Genomic DNA, 19,293 nt, shown 5'->3' with positions numbered 1-19,293 from the left:
CGTGGCCTTCGCCGCTGTACATCTGCGCTTCCTTCGCAAGGCGTTGTTTGTCCGTGTGGTAGAATTCGTTTCGCGTCTTTTCCACCTATCTATAGGACCACAGCATGCGCCTTCGCGTCCGAAGAGTGGCGTGGTAACGCAGACAAAAAGCGTCAGAGAGCCCGTTCGGTCCGACGCAAGTTGAAACTTCGAGCCGCTTCCTGGTGCGTCTCGGCGCTAAGTTGGAAAGTTGAGAACCGCTGAAGGATGCGTTGTCGAGCACAGTCAGACAAAATCCGGCGTGAAACAGCCGAGGAAGTAACGAAAGAGGAAGCTAACAGTATCGTTCAGTGGCATTACGGGCAGGACAGGAGCATGTTACCGCGGAAAGCTGTTTTTCTTTCTGCTTTCTTTAGTGTTTGCGAAGGTAGCTGTTTGAAGCAGATGGCGGAGCTGCTTGCGTTGGGCACGTAATAGCTGCATGGCACGAGATTAAGCAGCAATGGATGAAGCTTGGGGTATCTGTGGCTGGCACACGGGGTCGCTCAGACCTTTCATTCTTCAGTGCCAGCCCAATCCCCTGTACCTTTTCACTACATCCAACCAGCCCTCCCGTCAGCTGTCCGCGATGCCTAGTCCTTACAGTTTCCGTCATTCCTTTCTTGTTGTACGGCTCTGCGGCCACCACCGCCGCCGTATCGAGAAGAAAAGGATTCGCTCTCGAGACTCAATCCGAGAAATCCGTTCTTCTCTCCTTTCTTTTTTCGGGCTCCCAATATTTCATCGGCCATTGCATCACCGTTTGTTTCGAGATGAACCGGCGACGGCGGATGGATGCTTGTGTTCCGGAAAATGGAGGCAGCGGAGGGAGCGCTCCTGAGAAGTGCTGTGGCAAGAGCTTAGCTCTTCGCAATGCATTCCCGGCTTGTCGATGGGCAGAGATTTCGTGTTTTTGTTTTTTTTTTTCGTTTGTCTCGGTTACCATTTCGCGCTGGATGGTGAGCTCCTCTCTTATCTCGGCTCGAACATCCGGGTGAAATCCTCAGCATTCGAAGAGGCATCCACTCTCGCTGAAAGAATAAAGTTTTGTAACCTGGAGTACAGGCTCTGGAAAAGCAGACGCAACTCGGCTCAGCCCACTCGCCTCAGTAACGTCTAAGACGTGTTCGGGAGAAGAAGCCGCCCCTTTGTGCTTGTAACTTGTTTCTCATATAGGAGTGGTGCCTGCGCAAAAACACTACGTAATTCGAGAAAGTGCTGACTAGAAAAGTAAGGTACATTTTCTTCGTGGTTGAAGTGGTCTAGCATAGCAACGTCGGCTTGGTTCGTAACACCATATTGAGCAGATGAGTGAACAGCGTGTTATTCCCGTATTTTATTTTTTTCTTCCTCATTCTTAAATATCATAGCAGCATGCCCGTGTAAGGATTGAATCAATGCGTGAGTAAAGGCAAATCCGTGATATTTCAGATTTCAACTGGTGACATAGTTATAGACCTACCACATCGGAAATGCAATATAAATATGCCTTGGTAGGCAGTTGTAGCCGCACTAAGAATGTGACAGCAGGCCGATATTAGAAACGGATATTTGAAACGGACCTTTGAGGACTCGACACAAATATCGTGTGTCGAGTCCCCATGTGTGCCACATATAGTCACACATAGTTTTCTATACAAGCGTCCTTGATGTACATTCCGCACAACTACGCATATCGTGTTTCCAGTCAAACCTTAATGTTGTTTTTTGGCTCGTTGAAGCGACTGCAGGTACAGTCATGTGTCAAGATGCAATCAGCAGTCGTTCGTTTCGCGTCATGAAACAAGCAAAAATAACTTGCTTTTATAAGCTTGCTGTTCCCGCGTGCCGTACAGAGATGCTGTTTCTCAAACGAAGGAATCGCCTACCTAACCACAAGGCTTGCTAAACGTACAGTATTACCGGAAATCACAGTAAACACGGTCTGTTGGAACATGATTAACGGCTGTGCCTTGGGAGCGTCAAAAGTAAGAGTAGACGCTATCGGCCATTTTCCGCCAGGCGCCTTCTGCTGACTTGTGGCACTAAAGAAGAAAAGCCAGAGACGAAGGCACTCTAAGTCAATATCATTTAGCAGATTGGCGAGGCTGCGTAGTGGTGCCAACCAGGCTTCTTCAGCAAACACGGAATGCTGCAAGCGGTAGCTGTTCTTCGCTTTACAGACAGCGATCGCGTCGTGTACACCGTGTGATGCAAAAAAAAATAAATGAAAAAGCCAAGAGAACTAGCGTAAATCACGCCCGATAATAAGTCAGGGTTATAAAAGGGAACGATATTTTCTAAGCAAGATGCCCGTTACACAAGAAAACGCTCTCCCAGAATGAATCGACGCATGGTTCTACTACCTTATTGAGGGTAATCGTTCGGGCAATCCATTCTTCCTTATTGAGGAGTCCTTCGGATTTGGCTACGGGGTACCGGCCATCGCGGCGGAAATTAGGATAATGCAATTACGTCGGCTAAACCTGAAAATTTGTTCTTGCAGCAGAGCAGCTTATATGAATATTTTCTACCAGTAATGACACCAAATAGATACGCAAAAATTCACTGGCTTCTCCTGGCGTTTTCATGCCGCGAAGATTAAGATGGCTTAAGATATAACATAATTTTTGAAATGTTTTAAGTGTAATTGTGTTCAAAGGCAGCTAACCAGTCCGATTGATCGGTATGGCAAAAGACCCAAATGCGACTTGCCACAAACCTTATTTCATAGCAATGTCTAATCGCCGTTAGAGGGCGTTTCTGTGAACACTTTCAAAAAATTTTTTGTTAAGTGCCTGTGGCAGGTAGCACAATTCTAGTCCGTGAACTGGTCTACTCGAAGAGGCGGACATTACTTGCAGAGGGAAGTGAAATGTGTAATCGAATAACTAACGAAAATTCACTGATTATGTTTTTAACCAATTACGTTATGGCACATATTACAATTCACAATTTACGCGCAAACCAAGGACGCCTTATGCCATCTCAATCAATGGGCGGACCATTTCCTATATCAGAACCCACAGATTTCTTGGCGTAATTATTGACCGAGACCTCTGTTGGAGCCCGCACGTGGCCTTCATGAAACGGCGCCTGACAGCAACTTCCTAGTTGTTCAAATACTTGGCAGGAAAGACGTGGCGGATGTCAGTAGGCGCAATGCTGAAACTCTACAGAGTTCTCTTTCTCGGTTTTTAAGATATAATCTACCTGCTCTGAACAACACCTGCAAGACAAATATTCGTGTTCTGCAGGCAGCACAAGCTCAAGCACTCAGAGTTTGCCTTGGTTTGTCCAGATGCACGTCAACAGAGGCAACTACTGCGATTGCTTAGGACCATCGAATGCAAACTCACGTTACGGTGGAAGCACTGAGAACGCGCATCAGACATTTTGCACGTGCCCCCTGTCACCACCTTGCAACATTACCTTCAAACAGGCACCAAGCATCATTCTCTAAAACTATCGTCAAGTACAACGACAAACTTCCCTCGGGCTTCACCGCTGCATCTAAACCATCGATACCCTCTTGGTGTCTTATCAGCCCCACAGTCCATCTCAGTGTACCAGCAATCGGGAAAAAGTCTGAGCTTTCGTCGCGTATGTTAAAACAACTGTCTCTGCTTCTTCTGAACGAGAGGTACGCGGACAGTGTACATATTTATACTAATGGTTCCACAAACGTCCAGTGTTCGTCCGGTGCTGTGGTTATCCCAGCCATTAGAGCTATTACCATCAGCTTTAGGACTGACCACCTAACGAAATCGACATCTGCGGAACTAGCTGCTCTTCGCGCTGCACTTCGTTTCGTCAATCTGGAACCACCTCGACAAGGGTGAATCTTCAGTGACTCAAAGGCAGCCCTACAATCTGTGCTATCAGCTGTGCGTCGCAGGCCATTCGAACAGCTCGTATTCGATATTAGATGCCTACTCCATACATCACATGAGAAAGGACACCACGTGACGTTTCAGTGGCTGCCAAGTCACTGCGACGTCATAGGAAACGAAGACGCCGATAATGCCACTCGGGCAGCTCTTGAAGACTTAAAGGAAGATGCCATACCATTTTCACGGTCCGACGCAGCCAGCAGACTTCGAGTGCTTGCACAGGAGATCACGCTCTCTCTATGGTCCACACCAAGCAGCCAGACCAACCGGAGCAATCGTCAATACGACCTGCCCTCTTTGATGCATCTCTGTATGTCAACTGGACTCCGCCAAAGAGAGGCCACTCAGCTTTTTCGCTTATGGCTAGGGGGGGCCTTCACCAAATCTTACTCATTCCGCATTGGAATGGCCAACAACGCTCTCTGTAATGCCTGTCTTTGCGAGGAGATGCTAGAACACATACTGTGCGACTGCCCTGAATATAATGTTCAGAGCCAGTCACTGACGTCTGTTCTAGCGCACCTTGACAATAGACCATTGTCAGTTGCAGCTATTTTCACATATCATCGAGAGAAGTCATCGCAGCTGAAGGTGACGAAGAGACTACCTCGGTTTTTGAAAGAGACGGGCTCGGACAAGTGGCTGTGACAGTGATGTCACGTACCGCGCAAGAGTGACGGACTGCAACTGCCGATGTGTGTGCTGTTATGTGCTCTCTCTCTCTCTCTCTCCTCCCCATTTATCATCCCCCCATCCCACTTCCATGTGTAGGGTAGCAAACCGGTTAAGCTAAACTGGTTAACCTCCCTGCCTTTCCTTCTCCACTTTTTCCTTCTCCACTTTTTCCTTCTTTCCTTGCAATTTACGCATTCTGGCGGAGGAGACTGCACAACACCAGCCGTGGTTGCTTAGTGGCTATGATGTTCGGCTTCTAAGCACGAGGTCGCAGGATCGAATCCCGGCAACGGCGGCCGCATTTCGATGGGAGCGAAATGCGAAAACACCCGTGTACTTAGTTTTAGGTGCATATCAAAGAACTCCATGTGGTCCAAATGTCCAGAGTCCCCCACTAAGGCATGCCTCATAATCAGAGCGTGGTTCCGGCACGTAGAACCCCATAATTTAATTTTTTTAGCCCGCAAAACATATCCAGTTGGAAAGAATTGTGCGGATGACACCATTTATGAGATATGAGCCTTCAAACCTGCGATAAAAATACGCTGTCATTCCACTTACTTTCTTGAGAAAACGTCGTTTTATGCATTGAAGCACATACCTAACTGGAGCGTCAATGCATTTCTCCGCAAAGTTCGGGAATTGATATCACGAAACTTGTGCCATCCTGAGAATTTGTTCCAAGTGGATCCGCCTTGCGAACTCTCCGGCTAGAATTTCCAAATCGCAATACGTGCCATAAGGTAATTAGTTACCTTAATTAGTTAAGGTAAACAGTAATATTTTGTTAATTAGTAGATTATGCATTTCAGCTTTTCGTGCAAATTATGTCCATCCTCTTCGAGCAGACCAGCTCATGGACTTGAATTGCGCCGCAGGCAATTTGAGAAAATTTTTGAAAGTGTGCGCTCAAGCACCCGGTCTAGAAGTGCTAAATGCTTGAATGGAGACTGTGGAGCACGGCATTCGGAGACCTCGCACCATCCTTCAAAAGCGATATAAAGGATTGCTGAGGTCGAGTGGTTAACTTTTGTCAAAGTGATGTCAGTCCACTTCTGTGGCAAGAGTTGAGTATATTTAAACCTTCTCTACAAGACATATATATAATCAAGGTATAGCAGTAACTCATTTTTTGCCAATACTGATGCCCCATATATGTTACCATTATTTGCTGAGAAAAGTCTTACTGAACCTTGCTTACCGAATTAAAAGAAAGCCAATTCTTCTGTGTTTTAGTAGTATTATTCTTGTTCGTGATATTGCGTTTCGTAAATAATGTGCACTACGGAGTCCAGTGAGTTGGTATCCGTAGTTGTCTGCAGTGCAGAATAAATAAATAAAATAAATAAATAAATAAATAAATAAATGTGAACGGCAACGGCATTGTCTTATCCAGTAGACTACACAAGCACTAGATAGCTATGCTGGTCTTTCCGTCAAACAAAATATTCATCACTACACTTACGTGCAACTACAACTTAAGGGCACCGCTAGTCAGAATATCTGTGAAAAAGACAATAGAAAGGAAAGAAAGACGTCGCTGCTTCCATCGACATATCAGCAATGACTGGACAAATAGATTTTCTTGTACTTTCCCTCCGTCTCTCCTTCTGGGCTACCGCTTTTATACTTCACCCAATAGGCCACAATGCTGTCTGCGTCAATATCTTATTAATTATTTGCAGAGACACACTCCCGACGTGACCTTTGCCTTTCGCGACAGATGGGGAAATGAGCGAGCAATACGTAAAAACAATAAGAAACGTATCTCGTCGCCGAGTTGTTCGCGCTTACAGCCGTGAAAGACTTGTCAAAACGCAATAAAGAGAAACACGCACACGAACACACGTACGAAAAAATTCGAGAGCCGTAAAGACCCGTCGTATTCGTTCGGGGCAGTGAAACGGCAACAGACCCCAGCGGAAGCCGCGGCGCGCGTGTGTGTATGTGCCACGATTGTGCCGATGTCGTCGAGTCAGGGCGGCGGCACCGACGGCACAGTGACGCCGGACCTGGGCACACGCCGAAGCGGTCACGTAACCGGTGGACGCGCGAGGGGGCGGACCGGACCGTTCGTCACGCCGCATTAGTCCAGCTCGGCTCACGTGCGCGCCCGGGCGCCCGCTTCTGGGCAGGGCTTGTTTTGTTTTGTGCGCCTCGTGCTCCTCCTGGGCTCCGAGCCGCTGTGTCTCACGTTCGCGTCCGCTGTACCAGCTGGCGCATGCGCACGGAAATCGCTGGTCTCTGTCCACCCTGGTGCGGCTGCTGCTGCCGCTACTACGTCTGCAGGACAGGCGGTTGCGAATCTCGCATCGACTCTTGGCGGGACGCGACACGATTCGAGCTGCCGAGATGAAAGGCAGGCCGGAGCTCTCTCCATAACGCATCGTACTACGGTCGGCAACTTTAGGGTCGTACACCTCGCGCCGGGAGTTAGCAAAGGGAAACTGATTTACCGTTTCTCTAACCATTTCTCTATGTGCATTAAACTCAACTGAAGGAGTCCCGGAAGCTCCTGATAAAGTAATAGGACAGTTTTACCCCCCGAAGGAGTGCAGAGGTCGGTTTGCTCGCCATTGCAACTGAGTTTTTGCTGAGAAAGAACTCATGTAAAAGCGGGTAGGCGTAGTGCCCTTTTTAAAACACCATTTCTAACTACCTTCTCGTTTTCTCAGTGTGTGCTGGAACTTTTATGTATGTTTACACAAATAATAGTAAGAAAAGTTGCTAAGAAAAACACAGCCAGTACACCTTAACAATTCGATTGCACTGATATTCATTTTCGCGAGTCTTCATTGGTTCTAGTGGAGCTCCGCCCATGTTATCACCGAGATCGGCCCACCATGAATGACGGGTGATCAGAAAATCAATGGTATTGAGAAGGAATCCTCACCGGCACAGGTTACAATGCGAGGCAATAAAGCGCAATAAAATGCGAAATTGACACAGTGACACATTTGCGCTGAGATATGGAGTGACGCCTCCGTATCTCGAGTTAGAAAGCGATTCTGGATTCTTGAGTTACCAAAACAATCTTTAAGTTCAGCTGTCTTGTAGAACGCATCGAATGGTCTAAGATTATGTATATTAAGTTTTACGGTTGAGAAAGAGGGAGAGAGGGGAGAGATGAAGATGAAAGGCAGGAAGGTTAACCAGATATCAGTCTCTGGTTTGCTACCATACACTGGGGTAGGGAGATAGGGGTTAGAAAGAGGACAAAGAGGAAAGGGTTAAAAAATGGCTGTGGCTTAGCTAAGGTTAAGCCCAGGATGCGAAGCATACTAGCCTTTATTTTAGTTGTTGAACCACTGTTTAGCCTGGTGAACTCCTGTTGCTTGGCTATATTTGGTTCGGCTAGACGAAAAAACAACTCATGCGTTACTCTGCTTCACCTTCAAGAGTGGAAGGCGACAGCGTTCCCGTCGACCCGCCAAGGGGTGTAAGACAATGGGCTACGGCGCAGCGACTACGCGCCCCGCATTGGACGCGGTGAGCGTCGAGCAACGCAGCGTTCGGCGCGGCAATGAAATGTGCGCCTGAGCAAGCGACGCACGCCTGAGCCTAAACAGCTCGTTTCTAGGCCAACACCGCATTCACTAGAGGCGCTTTTTTACCGCTTTGAAGCATCGTACTCGTGGCTCAGTGGCCACGAGTACGATGCTTCAAAGCGGTAATAAAGACAAAAAAAGAATACTCGTGGCTCAGTGGTAGCGTCTCCGTCTCACACTCCGGAGACCCTGGTTCGATTCCCACCCAGCCCATCTTGCAAGAGTTCAGCCAAAGCCACCTAGAAACAAGCGCAGCTGCTTATATACCGCCGCGACGCCGCGAGCGACGGCGCGAGTTGGAGCCCCGTTCTCCTCTGTCGTGACGTCACGGTGTCACGTGGTATGGCATGGGGTCATAGGTCATTGAAGGCGACACCGCCGCGCCTGAGGAGCTGGGTTGAGCTCTCGTAATATGCTTCGCATAAAAAGAAGAAAGAAGAGCACACACAGAGCCTACACACAAAGGGCGTTCCAGTTAGAGACCTTCACAAAGGCCGGTAGATCGCAAGCGCAGTAGCACTTGCACGGCCTTCTTCTGTGACGTTAGGTCCTGTCGATGGTGTAGATTTCCTTCTTCCGATTGTGGTCGGTCGTCCATATGGTGGAGTTCGTGGCGAAGGGATTCCCTTTGTGGACTGTACTGTAGGCAGGCGCACGAAATATGGCCAATCGATTCTTCGTGGCTGCAGTGGTCACAGGCTGCAGTGGCGGCCAACCCTGTGCGGAACGCATTAAAAAAAGTTATGGGGTTTACGTGCCAAAACGACTTTCTGCGTATGAGGCACGCCGTAGTGGAGGACTCCGGCAATTTCGACCACCTGGGGTTCTTTAACGTGCACCTAAATCTAAGTACACGGATGTTTTCGCATTTCTCCCTCATCGAAATGCGGCCGCCGTGGCCAGGATTCGATCCCGCGACCTTGTGCTCAGCAGCCCAACAGCCACTGAGCACACAGCCCCTGAGCAACCATGCCTGGTGCGGAACGCATAGGCTTTAGTAAAAGCAATGCGTAACCACAGTCGATATAAATGCGTGCCGTCTCCACGGCGAGGCTTTGATGGGACTCGAAGGCTTAATGTGGGATTAAGATATTATAGTCGGGAATTCCTGGAATGCGGCTCATTTCATTGCGACGTGGTGCACTGGCGAGCAAGCAGGCGGAGCTTTCGTGCTGCGTCAGTTCTAGAAAGTGGTATTGGTACGTGGTCGTGCTCAGTATGGGCTGAACGGGCAGCTTGATCGGCCCGTTCATTACCGATAATCCCGCAGTGACGGTTGAGGAATGAGTCCATCACAGTGCCTTGGCATGGGTCCCGCGTCTTGTTTCCATCCGTGTCAGGACTCATTGCTATGAGAGAAGTGCAGGAAGGTCCACGTACTGAGGCTTAGTGAGCTCTGAGTAGTGTAAATTTACCCGGAGATCTCTGCCACGGCATGTCACGCAGCATACACAATAGCTCAGGTATTGTTTAGAATGTTGAACACCGTTAACTTCTATCCAAGTCCTAAACACCATGTTCTCACCTGCTCCTGTGCATATGAGAAGAGGAAAAGGGCAAGTAAATGAGTAACTTTTTATTAGGGAGTGCGAGATAAAACGAAGAGAGGAGAGGCAGGAAGGTTAAACCGACGCGCGTCCTCTTTGCTCCCCTCCGCTGGGGAGAGGGGATGTAGGTACGAAAAGCGAGAGACACAAGGGTGTGAATTTTCGTAAACATTAGGACATGGTGATAGGTAAGGTTGTAGCTACTTTTTGATTTTCGTAAATGCTGGAACCCTTTTTTTTTCAAGATTTGCATCGTTTGTTTTCAGCTTTGCGCAACGTACTAAATATAGAAGAGAAAGGCAAAACTTTTGGAGCTCGCTTAGCTTCGCCTTTAAGAGTGGAATGCGATAGCATCCAATGATCCCTGGCTGCTTCTTACGCCTCCTGGAAACTGGAGCGTATGTAGCCGTAATGTTTACCGGGAAACGGTGGCCGTGAAAACTACACGAAGGCGGGCTCTCTGGCAGAAATACAGCCTCTTCGTGGATCATGATGCGGAAGAGGTGAGTGCCATCTGGATGCAAGAAATCTGACGCGCCGCTCCGTGGCCCCCGAAATACTCGCGCGCCGGCGCGCGCAAATACCTGTCGCCGTGGCTGGTCTATGAATGGTAGAAACGCTGGAAAATGGGTTTCTTTGAGTTTTCGCGTAACAGAATTATGTTCGCTCATATAGTGAAATTACAATCTGACGCTATCATGTCTGTCGGTTGTGTGTATCTCTTACTTTACGATTTTTTCTGCGGATTTCAGCTTGGGAAGTTCAATTACTTCAGTAATTTCCTTGCGCCACATGGAGGGCCTGGGTATGAGTGGCTCGAAAATATTTTTTGCCGAAATCCGACACCGGATTTTCTGTCACACGGGGCTCTTGACGCTGTCGCGTTCAAACCATTACGTCTCCTAAATCTAGTTCGCCTACCAGTGAGTGAAGCAAGATACATCCCCCGTAAGCTTATGTTCGTTCTTTGTCGTTTCGCCACGCTAGGTTACATTTGTCACATTGAGTAATGACGTTCACTCAAAGAAAAGCAGAAAGCAGTTACTGCTGTGAGAAAAAAAAAATGCCTTCAAGCAGAAGTTGCAGCAAAAAGATAAGACTTGCACAAGCGAACAGTTATACGCCTCAGCTAATACACATTCAGACTGGTATTTCCGTCGTTGACAGCATGGCACGTTTTGCCTTTTACGATACGGAAACAACAAAACTACCAACATGCGTTGCATCTGATCTGCACTTTTTTTTCTTTTCGCGATTTCTGTTTGTGCAACCTTATTAACTGCCAAGGAAGCAAGCAAGCTTTCCGGGTGCAATCAGGGGATTGTTTGCAAACTGGTGTGTGTTCTTTCCTGAGGGCGCGTCTTGTTTGTTTTACAGGTCTGCTTTTACTGTTTTCTGGCTATTTTCTTCTAGTGGAAAACATCTGTTTAAGCAGGGTTCTCGAAAGCCTCCAGGCTGTATTCTTATTTTTTGTTCCTTTTCTTTCCCCCAGATCACGAAGTTCTTCCGGAGTTTGCTGAGCCAGTGCCAAACGTGACAGCAATCGTGGGCCGCAGTGTGAAGCTTCCCTGTGTGGTCAATAACTTGGGCCACTACCGGGTGAGTGTCCTCGCCGTTTTCAAAAGAAATCCTGTGTCTGATCCTTGTTATTTTCCTACTCAATAATGGGTGAGCGGCAACTTCGTCGCTTACCGTGGTCATGCTAACGTATACTATGCTTGTTCAACAACTCATAATTTCAAAAAAAATTATTTAATGCCAAGTTATTTATTTTTTCGCGAGAAGGACTAAGTGTTACGCGGAAAGCCTTGGAAGTTATTTCAAGCAACGGGGGCGAGACATTTCTCTGTACAAACACCCTAAGGATCGTAGGCGAATACATAGCTCTTGTAGTGACGTAATTTTTTGCTCGTAAGACCTGCTTGCTATTTGTCTACAACCTTCCTTAATGTTATGCGTGACACCCCCTGTTGGCCAGCATTCTTCCTTACATACAGCTGTGGCGCAAGAACTGTGTGAACTTCTTCGTGATCACTTGGGCAACGATTTCCTTCAGATCGCCAGCACATGACAGAATGCCACACGTACTGAAGTCCTGAGCCAGTATAGTATATACGTACTCCAAAGCTAGAAAACACACGCTCGATATGGTATCCCCAGCAATCAGGCCTCCTAAAACCCTTGAAAGTGTTCAGAAGCATGCAGCGATGTTCTTTTTTTTCCTTTCTGACTTTTTTTATCATGCCAACGTCACCCAACTCAAAGGACGCTAACTTTTCTAGCTTGGAAAAGACGTAAAATATTCCGGCTTTGACATATTCTATGAATTCTATAACTCACAGCTCGGCAATTCCGTCATGACTGTTAGCCGCCGATCATATATATATTCGTGCAAGCTAGAGCCAAGCTGTTTATCCTGACCACTCCCACACCTCCTCCCATCTCCTCTCCTCCTTCTTACAAAGTGCGAAGGACTGGAATGCCCTCACCTCTTTCAAAATGTGTGTCGGAGAATGTTTCCTGTGATTAAATTCCCACACCTCGTCAACACCCCCTCAGTAGTGCATTTGAAGTATAAATAATGAAATGAAATTAAATTAAATTAAATAATAGTAATTTTAAAAGCTAGTGTTGGCTATATGAGAGGAAGTCAGCCAATCTTAACGGCGAACATACTTAAAGAAATAGTAATAATAATAATATATGAGGTTTTACGTGCCAAAACCACTTTCTGATTATGAGGCACGCCGTAGTGGGGGACTCCGGAAATTTTGACCACCTGGGGTTCTTTAACGTGCACCTAAATCTAAGTACACGGGTGTTTTCGCATTTCGCCCCCATCGAAATGCGGCCGCCGTGGCCGGGATTCGATCCCGCGGCCTCGTGCTCAGCAGCCTAACACCATAGCCACTGAGCAACCACGGCGGGTTTAAAGAAATAGTGACCGATCGGTGATAAGCAGCATCAATACCGAAAAGCTTCATTGATCGCCAGTGGAATGAGAAGCATAATAACTGAAATACATGAAATCTCTGGAGAGGTTCTTGTTACAGTATGAACGCAGCATACTCTTGGAACTAACTAGCTGCAATCTAACATTGACAAGTGTAGCTTCACTCGGATAAACATATAAGAAAGAAATGACATTGTGTCTCTTCACAACGAATTGTTTAAATACCATAAGCTTTTTTTTTCAGTTTCTTGTTGTTGTTTTTTTGTTCTATTTGCGGTTTTAGGCTCGGTTAATATGGCTCGGAAAAGATAGCCATCCTACTGCGACTTTTTTTCCTTCTGTACGTGTCTCTCTAGAGAGAGAAAGAGAGATAGAGAGATAAAACAACATAATTTCAAAGGCAGGGAGTTTAACCAGATGGGAATGTCGTGTTTGCTACCCTGGATTGGGAATGCCACGCATCTACTCAATAGAAAGAGGGAAACCCAGTTGGATGCAACGAGCGCAGTGGGGAGGAATGTCCCACACGTTACAATAATTTTGTGTACAGGAGCGAGAGAGAGAGAGAAACAACTTTATTGGAATAATGGTTGTGCTTTGTTGTGTGCAAGAGATAGGTATGGTAAAAGCGGCTCAAAACAGAATGTAGTGTGCTTCCTTCAAACTGCTGACCTCTGCGAACGACTGCAATACTTCAGCGTGACTTTCATTTTTTTTTCGTCCGAAAGGGTCAAATTTCCCATTGAGCGAAAAAGCTGGCGTCTGTCCTATGTATAGTAGCGAAACGGCACCTGATTTCCCATTGGCTGCAACGCCTCGTCATGAGCGCTCCTCGAAGAAGCAGAGCTGGTGAAAGGGAACACCTGCTGCTGTGCTAATGCGCAGGTGTTGCGGGAGGGGAGAGGGCATCGCCGCGACGCCACGTCATCCTCGCTCTTGGAAGCCGGCCCGCAGTTCGTATCTCTCTCTCTCCCTCACTCTCACTGGGCTTAGGTGCTGCGCATCCCTGCTCACTTTGGTGGCCGCTGCTGCTTCTTTAGAATCTCGTCGCGCAGGACGACGATGGCATGCGGTGCTGGTACCACAGGCTGCTGCTTCTTGCAGGCTCGGGTAGCACTTAGCACTATGGTACAATACTTGCGGCGCAATACTCGAAGGACCGATCAGCGGCGTTCAATGGGACATTAATGCTTACGCATTCACAGCTCATAAGAAGTGCTTAGGTGTCCTTGTTGGTAACAACTTTATTAGGTGCCCTCCGATATCTTTTTTTCTTTTGTCGCCTACGCTGTGCCCGGGAACAGTGTACTTTCTCTCTTCCTTTAACTTTTCAAGGGTTTCGTCATTAGAACCAGCAATAGTCCGCCTCCGTTATCACCAGGATCTAGCAGTCGTGAGTGGTGAATGAGAAGAAAGAAACAGAACCAAACGAAAGTAGTCTTTACATCGATACATTGTACTGCGCTCAATTTCGAAAAATAACTTATATTCTCGTCGAGTGCACCGAGTTTTCAGCTTTCGCATCTTTCTCCTATTCAGTTAAGTAAACATATTAGTATACGCTGACTTTCATCGCAGCATGGCCCTCTGAAAAGCCAAAATGTGATGTCCTTACTAAGTTCAGCTAAGAGCTTAATGTAGTGGTGCTGAGCCTCTTCAGTGTTTCATGTCTTGCGTACGTAAAATGATTGCAAGTTCTATGGAACATTTTGACCGTTGAGTGTCCCACAGACTCCGCAAGAGGCGACGGATTTCATTACCTTGTGACTTGGCGAAATATATATATATATATTTATATAGGCTAACTATAAATTTCCTTAAAGTATATCTACCTAACTTCTTTTCCATACACAGCATTCAGGCCACGCCTATTGTGCTGCTCGGTTCTTAATGGGACTCTTTTTTTACTACGCACTCCTTGAATATTGTTCAGTATTTGACTTCCAACCTCTAGAAACTTATTGTTTGCTTTTTGACTTGAAACCCACGAAAGTGCTTGATTCACAGCGTCAGAAAACTTTGTTGCCGGGACACCAATACAGCCTATATTTTTACAGTGCGAGGTATCAGACATTAAAACAAAAGTGACACTTATCAAAAGTGCTTGTCAAAATGAAATGCATTCCTGTGAGTAATTTTGCTCAGAAGTCTGAGTAATTTGCACCTCTTCCAATTTATTTGCGCATGAGAAATGCTTTATTACTTCTGAATAGCGTATTACTTCCATATCACCCATGATCATAAATTGTAATTACATATATGGCCCATGACACAGTGCTTTTAGTATTCTGCACGGAAACCTGTGGACCGGGGAACTGTTGTTAGAGCTCTAAGGTTTAAATATTTCGTCGTGCCGACGGAGGTAATCCGTGTTGCCTCGTGGTTAACTGACCTCATGGGTAACTTTTCATCGCCTGCGAGGCGTCGCACGCTGGGTTAAATCTTATTTCACACGCATGCCCCGAATATCGACCTGCGCCCCTTGCAACGGCTTACTTTCATTCACGTAGCTGCTTTCAATGTAGAAATATTCACGGTCCGCTACGCACCACATGGAAAAGAGCGCAGACCCGTGTGAAACTGCGCATTACAGGCAGCCTTCTGCCCCTCGCAAATACCAACGCACGTCTAACCTGGGAAAAAAATTATGAGAAATTTATGTCGAGCATTGCGAAAGTTGCGTCATAGCATATCGTAACGCGGGCACCACCTGTTAAAGAAAAGAAAAGAAAAAGAAAGAAAGAAAGAACCGCAATGCTCGAGAGTTGAACGGCAGTTACTTCATACGTGCTCCCCGATGAGCCGTCACGGCGGAAGCACGAAGGGGCGCTAGGGAGCTCGCCGGGCAAATGCTAACGCTGAGAGCGAGGCATCGCGAGCGGCTGACCTTTAAGTGCGTAATATCATAGACCTTGGAGGGAACGCGAACGTGCCCGTCAAAGCGCGAAGGTATTTTTTCAGCTATATAGCGTCTTTAATTCTCAATCATTCGTAATCAGTGTCCGTCCCTTTGAGAGGCCGTAAGAGTCGGTCCTGTCCTTTCCAAGCAGCCCTGGAGGGCATCGAATGAGAGGAAGTAAGACGGTAATAAACGCGCAGTTGAAAAAAGATGCCGGGACATTCGGAGAAAAAAAAAAGACAAAGAAAGCGCAATGTCGCCGGGATCGGTATACTGCAGCAGGGATGCGTGGCAGCTTGTCCGATCGCTTCCGTCTCAGCACACGTGACTGATTCTCCCGCGGCCCAATTCAAAGCGTAAGCCCATTTGCCGTAAAGATTATGTACCCTTTTCCTCGGGCCACTCAATGTAATACGGACTCTCTGATCCCACACTCTGTATCGAAAACAATACTTTGGCGCGTCGATTAACATCCCTCAAACGAACCACAATAACAAGCTCCAGGGTGCGAGTAAAAGGAAGAAAAATAAGAGAGTTGGAGAGAGAGAGAGAAAGAGAGAGAGATGGGGGGGGGGGGGGCATCTCCATGAGATAGAAAATCTGCAGCGAGCGAGATTACTAATCAGGCTCGACTTTCCGGTGCTTTACTGCGTTCACGTTGCCGTTTCTTCTGCGTGCTTCTTCCGTTATTTCCTTCGCGCCGTGTCTGGGCCCTCACGTTGTTGGCTCTTGTCGTCGAACTGCGCTCTCGTTAATTAAGAATCGCGACTAATTCAGCCCCAGCCTTGTCGGACCGGCAGACGTCCGTGAAGCTCGGCTTTTCCTTCGGTCACCATAAAAGAACTTTACCACTGTAGTTTTCATCTCGCGCTTTTTTTTTATCTTTCGTGGCGGGGAAGCGTATCGGACAGCAAGAATACAATATTCCTGTCTTTAGCGTTTCTTTTTAATGATTGCTGGTGATTTAAGTAAGTACACTCGAAAGTTTTCCATCGTTTTTTCTTCGGGTCGACTTTTGTTTGTTGGCTCGTCCTTGCTGTGCAACCTCGGTTTAAGCCTCGCCTCGATTGCCACCGAATTAGCATTCCAACTGGTTTGTTCTTTTCTTCTGCACGCGCGCACAAGTGATTCGGCGTCTGGGTTTACATAGGAAGAGGACCGTGCTCTATTTGAAGTAAGTTTAATTATCTCGAAGGGGGGCGTCACTGTGGTGTCTGTCTGCTGCGAGAGAAGCGGGGTGGAGCTGGACAGCGCGTGAGCGAGCCGCCTTCGGTCTCGGTGGGAAATAAGATATAGTGAAGGTCTTGGACGGATAGAACGGACACGACTGCCCTGTCGACACTGGGCTGCCCTTCACGCAGCCTTATTGACGTAATTATTCAGTGCTTCGTGGAACGCTATGACAGACTAATCCCGTGATGCGAAGAAGGATAGGAGATGATCACGAGTGCTAGAACAAGTATTACGGCATATGTGTTGCTTGAGAGCACCTTTTTATTTGTCTCGGCTATTACTGTGTGCATAAGCACGCCACTCCGCCATTGTCTTAGTAGTCATTGGAAGAGGGAGGAGGCAGGGTAAAGAAAGAGAGGTCTTGATTAGCTCGCTGGGGCCGGCTGCTCTAAAACGCTGTTCACGGGTCGTTGCAGATGGATTCGGCGAGCTTCGTCTGCAAGAGCATGACGGCCGTGCCGTTGTCATGTATGGTTGGAAGACCCGGTCATCTTTGTTCAGACTTTGCTGCTGGAGGCACCGTTCATGGAAACACTGATAAAAAGATGAATATCTCGTAGTCGTCATGGCGCAGGCTCAGAGCTGTCCAAGGTTAGCTACGCATAGCGGAGACGCCTCATTATTGTTCAAGCGCTCTGGGCAACCTAAGCTCGCAACAAAGACCAGCTGACTAATATTTCATAAGATACGTGCGCTTGCTTGTTATGTCGTATTTGCCGATTTTATTCCATGCATTTCAGGAAGTATACCGTCTGTATAAAGTTTATTGGTAAGGTGTATTCCATACGTGTCGATTAACCTGTACATTTCTGGCCTTCCATGTGACCTTATCGCCAGCGCGTTCAAACAGTGCATACTGTAGGCACCGCAAATACGCAATAGTCTTAGCAACAAAGCTCTCCGTAATGGGACATTACGAAATTGCTTGAGAACTCTTCCGATGCCGACTTCAGCTGCAGAGACAGCTACCTATGGCCGACAGTATTATTGCAGCCTCCACTACATTGAATTGCAATAGCAGCGTTAAATAAAGCGCGGCACTTTCCTCGCTTCCAAATCGCTTCGATGTTTTTTACTGGAGCATACGAAGTGTACGACTCGGGTATCTATGTATGGCGAAAGAGGAATAACTATAGAGTGTTTGATTCTTCCGCACCTGAGGTTCGGAATGCGAGGATCAGCGAGATAAAAATCTAAAACGTCGCAGTGACGTCACCTCCGATGATGGCTTAGAGACAAATCAAAATGCCTTGCTTTTAATGCGAACGTAACAGCCAACCGCCATACGTTACACACACTCGCGGCTGAGTTGCATGTCTACGTGAATGTGCACGCGAAGTACGAGATAAGCGCTCAGCGTCAGCCATGTCCTGTCGTATATTGTAAGTTTACTCGAACGAAAGAGATTACAAAGGAATGGCCTCGACAAATGTCCTCCAACGTTTCACTGAATCGCTGCAGCACATCGACAACCTACTGACGGCGCAGCAGAAAAACCTAGGTCACTCTGAACTGGGGTTAAAATAGCGACCTTTGGCGGTGCTCGCCCCCGTTCCAATGTGACCGCGCGCACGGCGTTATCCATTTCTCTGACTCTGGCTCGTAGGCGTACAAGCAGGGCACAGCGTTTAGCGATGCACAACCGCCAGCGACAGCGACGACGGTAGGTACGGTACCCCGTAATTGGAGCCTCCTCGGCTCTCATGAATTATTCCCGCCAGGAACCGCCATTAACACCGCCAGCGATCTTGATTGTTTCTCGTGGGCATTGTTTTCGTTTCTCTTTTCTTTCCACTCACACAATCCGAGGCAGGGAGAGATCGCGGCGTCGCCCGTCAAATGTTTATGCCACGCTCCGCCTATAGAGACGGTCCTGCAAAAACCGCGCAGCGTAGTGGAAACTGCGACGTCTCCATGACGAACTCGTCTGTGCGCTCGAGAATGTAGTGCCAGCTTTTGGCCACTATAACACGTATCTGTCGCAGTTGTAACAAACAGGGAAATGGGGATGGCATTTCGATGGTTAGTCTCTAATGGCAATGTGGCGTAAAATGCAAAAAGAAAATGAGAGAGAGAGAGCGCACGGGGAGGTATGGACATGACAAGCGTGTGTGCGTATCTAACCTATTCACAAAAGAAAGGGGTGCAACGGTTTCTTCTCTACGCTACCATCATGCCTGGCGCGGTTGTACGCAATACCAACGGCCTCTCTATATTCTTGGTCTGTTGCGCGGAGGGACACAGAAGACTAGAAGAGGACAGGACGAGCGCTAACTAAATCGTTACGGAAGCGATCAACATGTATAAGTGATTGCAAAGAAACCGTAGCGAACAAACATTACATGATGTAAAGACTATCAGTTAACAGATAAACCGATCAAAAGGTAGGGAAGCCATAAACACCAAACAATAAAAGGCACTACTTGAGACAGACGCACTTTCTGAGAAGATATTGAAATTCGGTTTCTAACAGGGATACTGATGCCTGACTTACGCAAGTCTCTCCTAATCTTTTAGTGTGAAATGCCTCAATTATGTCGAGCTTAGT

The 19,293-nt window shown here is 47.3% G+C and overlaps 1 protein-coding gene across 8 annotated transcripts in view; it reads left to right on the top strand.

Moving 5' to 3' along the window:
• Positions 1-19,293, top strand: part of LOC135920448 (lachesin-like) — a 243,778-nt gene that overhangs the window by 191,749 nt on the left and 32,736 nt on the right. For all 8 annotated transcript variants that reach the window (XM_065454917.1, XM_065454965.1, XM_065455042.1 and 5 more), the window contains one exon: positions 11,153-11,259. In XM_065454917.1, the coding sequence (XP_065310989.1) occupies positions 11,153-11,259 (107 nt within the window). The remainder of the gene's footprint in view (positions 1-11,152; positions 11,260-19,293) is intronic.

Source organism: Dermacentor albipictus, chromosome 1 (genome assembly GCF_038994185.2).
Source record: "Dermacentor albipictus isolate Rhodes 1998 colony chromosome 1, USDA_Dalb.pri_finalv2, whole genome shotgun sequence".
NCBI lineage: Eukaryota > Metazoa > Arthropoda > Arachnida > Ixodida > Ixodidae > Dermacentor > Dermacentor albipictus.
Note: the sequence above shows the minus strand (reverse complement) of the source record. Positions and strands in the feature narration are given on the sequence as shown.